This window comes from Rhinichthys klamathensis, unplaced genomic scaffold (assembly GCF_029890125.1).
Source record: "Rhinichthys klamathensis goyatoka isolate OS25496 unplaced genomic scaffold, OSU_Roscu_1.1 h1tg000261l_1, whole genome shotgun sequence".
Taxonomy (NCBI): Eukaryota; Metazoa; Chordata; class Actinopteri; order Cypriniformes; family Leuciscidae; genus Rhinichthys; species Rhinichthys klamathensis.
Genome location: NW_026606782.1, coordinates 1,813,182 through 1,819,181, shown reverse-complemented (window position 1 = coordinate 1,819,181; position 6,000 = coordinate 1,813,182). Strand labels below are relative to the sequence as shown.

Genomic DNA, 6,000 nt, shown 5'->3' with positions numbered 1-6,000 from the left:
AAAAGTTAATAGGGTCTCAGTCTACTTTTCATTTACACTCATATATGGTATAATTATGATTATATTGATTATTGTTAGGTGTAGCCAATATTTCTGACTTTTTTTTCCCACCTTCATACAGTATTGTGAGGCAGTCTGCTTAAACCAGTTTCTGTGTGTGGTTATACAATAATTATTAATATTCTTAAGTCAAGCAGCATTCTTGTGAGTACAGATTCAAGCAGACCAGTATGTGTAGGTGTTTGTATTTGTGTGTATATAAACTTCTGTTTGATTGCATTTTCAGGACTTACTTTGCTGGACAGGAGCACCAGGTACGCCTGATTTACCAGGGCCAGCTCCTTCAGGACGATGCCCAGACGCTGGCCTCTCTCAACCTGGCTGACAACAGTGTTCTGCACTGCCACATCTCGCAACATGCTACACGGGCCCTGCCTGCCGGGGCACGGGCTGCTGACCAGGTGCATGTGGCTCTCAACGTGGGGAGCCTCATGGTGCCTCTGTTCGTGCTTATGCTGTCTGTGCTCTGGTACTTCCAGATCCAGTACCGGCAGTTCTTCACTGCACCTGCCACCGCCTCACTCGTGGGCATCACCATCTTCTTTAGTTTTGTTGCGTTTGGGGTATACCGCCGTTGATGTGGCTGTTTCTGTCCAGTTATATTCAGCATATACGTGTTTGCGCACATACAGATACTCATTCTTTGCACTTGCTCACTTACCAGTGCCAGTGGAAATGTCTTCTGGGATTTCTGGACTTCTCAGTTTTGCTGAAGGCTGTGATTTCAGAGAAACATCTCTGAGGTCGTCTCTTCTTTTGTTATTGTGGTTTTCGTTTGTTTTATTTTTTGTTCATCACTTTTGCCATTTTTCATCTGCACCAAGTTTATGCTTGTCACAGATAGGAATATGCTATATATTTGATTGTATTTTTAAAGAAAACTAGAGATGTTTATTGTGCCTGTCCTCTTTTTCTTTTCTTTTCCTTTTTTTTTTCACATGCATGCTGCCAGTGTGACACTGGGGCTTGCTTGTAAGAGGGTGTATGAAATGATGGTGTTCGAGTTTCAAGCTGAGGCTCTTCTGCCTGTCTGCCGGACTCAAACTGTAGTAAAGCAGGTCAGTAGAGCTGCTCTTGTATGTTGGAACAATTCAAATAATTTGTGTACAATAAGGCTTTTGAAATGGAGATATAATCTATTAAATCATTCTTTTATTTACTGGTGACTTGTCATTTCTGAAATGCTTTATCGCTGCTCATATAATTATTATGAGAATGATTTGTCCGTTTTGTCCAAAATGGTGCAGATGTTAGTGTATACTATAGCCCCCAAAATGTAGATACTTCTGGACACTAAAGAAAATGTCTGAATGTCATTAAATAAAAAATGTAATATAACACCAAATGGCATCTGCAAACAAATGATCAGTTTTTTCTCAGAACTAGATTCACTTTTTCTGACCCATCTGTCCAACTACTTTTAACTGACTGGTGTCAATGTTTGGTTTCAATGTTAGGATGTTTCAAGTTACGTCCCCTCAAGTTCGCAATGAGGTCCTGGCAGAGTAAGTACAGGTGTAGTTAATTGCATTTACATTGACATGATTCAAAGTTTGACAAGAAAATGTGCCAAAAGTGAAAACTACCACAATAGCTTTTGTCTTCATTTTGAACATATATATATATATATATATATACAGTGTATATATATATATATGTACACACACAGTATATATATATATATATATACAGTGTATATATATATATATATACACACAGTATATATATATATATATTCATATAAATAATGTGCTTGTGCTTATTTTCTTAGAAATAAATGCCACTTGGTATGACGTTTTGTTACATACAAAAAAATATATATTTCGATATTATTTGTGAATCAAGGGGGTTTTAAGTATCCAAATAGCTTTCAGGGCCACTATGTTCATATAGGCCTATGTGTGAGTGAGCAATGTAAATAAATATATGTAAGTTTAAAATGGGCTAATGTTAATTTGGTACATTAATGTTTAGGTAAGTAGGCATCGGTTCTCCCTGAGCTTTATTTGGCCCTCACATTTGAGTCTCACTAAAAACCTTGTAGTATTTACACAGGAAATATCTCTTTTGTTGCACTCTGCATTTTAGTTAATCTCGGTGGTGAGTACAGAAAATTTCCTTTTTTCTTAATACGATAATGTACATTTATAGTTATCTGGCCGAAATGTACAGATTGCTTCCATTTCCCTGTAAGTTAGTTTGACGACGTTCCCTTAAACCTTCATTGAATCGCTTGTGTTGGACGATCCCCGCGCCTGCGCTGCTGCGTCTGCCGCACTCACCGCCGCCAGAGCCCGACTGAAATCACAGACAAGGGGCCTTCTTCGCCTGCATCCCTCCATCCAGCGCTCTGTCCCAGAGGAGGGGGGAGTAGCCGAAAATCTGTCTGGAACAACGAAGAAGTTGCCGGACATCGACCGCGTGTAATTCACAGGTTTCACCTCTTCAGCTGAACTGAGAGCATCAAACTTGCAGCAATGGAAAGAAAGGTAGGAATGCAACGCCATCGCTCACAGCGTCATTATCCGCTTCAATCTCAGATGCGTTTTCAACATTCATTATTTCTTGGAACGAGAGTCCTATTCAGACGTCTATACTATTCTAATTTTGCTATTTTTATGCATTGATAATAATTGACCATTTTATTTGACTATAAACAGTTCTGCGCGCTTAATTGACACCTGTCTATTGAACTATTGCTCTTGTTATGCAGTTGTTATGGAAGGCATTATATTTTTTTGCATCCATATGACTGCACAGTTTTGAATGGCTTAGAAATACCATATCTGGTTATGATCAACAATAGTCTCTCAACTTCTTCCAGCTGCTTTGATACTGATGTATCATCATGTAACTTGTATACACTGCTGATGAACGTCCTTGTTTAGCACAACATCTGCATTGCATTGTGTCTGTGCTTCCAGACAGTGTTGTTTGCAATACTGAAGTTTGTAATTCCAGTGGCCTGTCCCTCAGCAATACCACATTACATTTACTCCTTTAGCGCAAGTAGCCTACTGAGCTATTCAGTGTGCCTTTCTCATAAAGAGACCATATGACTAGAAAACATGTAGGCTAGATCTAACCATACTGAAAATAAGTTCATTAATAGGAGAATGATTGAGCTTTGAAGCACATTTTCTGTGTGCACTTGGACAACTGAGCTCACATCTTCCCAAAACCTGGGTTTTCCCTCTGCAGCACCCCTTTCACTCTGATTGAATGGGGCATTGCATTTGCCACTCTTCTGTATTAGCCTTTATGGGGGTCCTTAAAGGGGGTCTTCTACTACATGAAGATATTTTTCTTTCTCTTCTATATAGTATTTGCAATAGTTTTTGTAATATATTTTGTAATAGTGCTTAGTTGGTGCAAACAGTGCAAAACTTTGTGCAAATCAGTACAATGTTAATTATGACAATTTTACATATTTAGGTATTATAATGAATAATTTACATATTTGGATGTTTATATCACAGTCTCTTCCACAGTGACAGTGGTATTAAAAAAATCTTTATTATTATTATTTGTAAATTAAAACATTTTAATCTCTGAGAAATCCTTTAATCTTGAATTTCGATGATTGTGATTTACTAACTTTTTTTTTTTTTTTGGTTGAACAAATTGTCCCCAAACCTACAAAAAAATGTAATATATTAGTTGACAAACATTGTATTCATGCAATAATATCTCATCCTTTTAATGTTTGTTTGGACCATCTGAAAGATTTAGCAGCGTATTTAAATCCAACAGCCTCTTGAGATGTGCTTGGGTTAAAGGGAAAGTTCATGCAAAAATGAAATTTCTGTCATTATTTACTCAGCCTATATGTCTCAGCATTTTTTTGTGTCCATACTAGGGCTGGGCGATATGGAGCAAAAAATATATCTCGATATATTTTGCTATATCTCGATATTCGATATATATCTCGATATCTTTACAGGAAAATGGATGTGAATACAACTCAAAATATAAGCCTATAATCAATAGAAAATTAATTTTCCATAACAGAATGTAACCAAATGAGAAAAATTAAACACAGGGCCTGAATTTCGTCATCATTATCACGTGATTCCTATACAGAAACTGAATAAAGTAATCAAATGGAAAATAACACTGAGTAGAATTTTAGTCCTGAATAAATTAAATACATAGGTTATTAATCCTGATTCCTTTAACTTAAAGCTATCTTTTGTTGTATTGACAACAAAATGAATGACACACATATGGCTGCCGGTACTTTAAGAGGTAGTGCACGGATCCTGTGTTCATTATACTGGCATGCGTTTTATGCTTATTAAAGACAAAACCGACTATGTTTAGAGTATACTCACGACGACCGAAATTGACAATTTTGCGTGTTAAAGCAATATAATCCGCGAAAAATAACTTCTGTTACTGGCCAGCTGTTCTTAAGGCGGATTTTCTATGAATGTGCGCATAGAAAATAATCTCTCAGAGAGCGCGCGAGCACTGATTAGTTTAAAATCGCTTGAATGTTTAAACTGGTAAGACTTAAAAAGACGTGCAAATGGTAAACTTCAGTCACGATGCACTGCTGGCCCGATTGTGCGAGTGAATATCCATCATGTCCCGACTCCTAAACGCGAGTGTGTTTTATCGCCGCAGCTCTTGATGCTTGCCTTGCACAACACATTATGAGAGACGAGAAAGAAGCGGCACCGCTGAACACTCACGCTGTTTGTGAAATTGCGTCTGGCAGATAGTTGTTAAAAGAATGATTTGATTTTATAATCTGTGTGGATTACGATTGCGGGAATTTCCCGCATTATAAATGGGAGACCTGCGGGAATGATTAGAATTATGCGCAATACCCGCGCCGAAATTCGAGCCCTGCAATAGTTTAAAACAAGACGTTTGTAGTAGCCTTCTGATTACTGGAGTCCATTAATCGAACTTCCATGCCTCTTATATAGTAATTATATATTGTAGTATGTAGGCTACCAATTTACTAATGCAATTAATGCTCACACTCGGTTTCTCTCGTGCTCTGTCGCTCGCGCGCAGACACACTCGGAGTTCTGTAGCCAGCGCCGCCGCTCCCACCACGCGCATCACGCGCTGTGCGTAGGGCACCAAGTGCTGAGGGGGCACCAAAAATAGCCTAATGAAAAACCAATCATCAAACTTCTTGTTATAATCAGATTCAGCGCGTTCTTCCTCTTCATTCCGCAGCGGCGCCGAGCAGAGACAGAGAGCACGTCAGAAACACAGGACAGGGTGTGTGTGTGTGTGTGTGTCATGTGTTTGTTCATCTGAGCCTCATTGGTCTGTCACTGCTCGTCAATGTCAGAATATTTGAGATGACCAATCAAATCAAAGTAGGCGGGCTTTATGTTCACAGACGCTGAGCGCGAATTTTAACAGTGCAACTCGACGCTTCAGTGTACGGTCAAGTGCGAGATAAGATGTAAGTAGCTAAACTTAACTTTATTTGACAGTTTTTTTTAGGTCATAAATGTTAAACGAATGACAAAAAATAATTAGGCAAACTAATATAGTTTTGTCTAATTTCGCTATTTTGAACTGAAAATAGGCCTATGTAACATGTAGCCTAGTGTAATAGTTTAGGCTATTGTCATTGTGAGGGGACAAGAAACATGAACAAAGCCTTTTCATCATGTTAGCCACAGGATTAATAATGAATGTGTACATATTGAGAATAAAATACAAATTGTAACCTTTAGAAAATTAAAAAAGCCAACTTTAGGAGGGGAAGAGACAGGGCAAGATAAAAACAAAGAGAAAAAGAGTGTGATGCTGATGAGGAGAGAAAAATAATCAGCTGCCCACTGACATGGTTTTAAAGCTGTTGTTATCGATATATTTTTTTTATTTTTTTTTTTGCCTTCACAACATCTTAAAATGCACATCTGTAGTTCAGAAAAATCCAAAATTTCCCCCGAACACCCCTAACTA

General features: G+C 38.0%; 1 protein-coding gene across 1 annotated transcript; it reads left to right on the top strand.

The window, feature by feature from the left end:
* Window positions 1-215: 215 nt before the first annotated feature.
* On the top strand, window positions 216-1,219 carry LOC130101684 (transmembrane and ubiquitin-like domain-containing protein 1). Its single transcript, XM_056267510.1, has one exon. It carries the CDS (start codon window positions 231-233, stop codon window positions 636-638), a length of 408 nt encoding a protein of 135 aa, XP_056123485.1. The 5' UTR covers window positions 216-230; the 3' UTR covers window positions 639-1,219.
* Window positions 1,220-6,000: the final 4,781 nt, after the last annotated feature.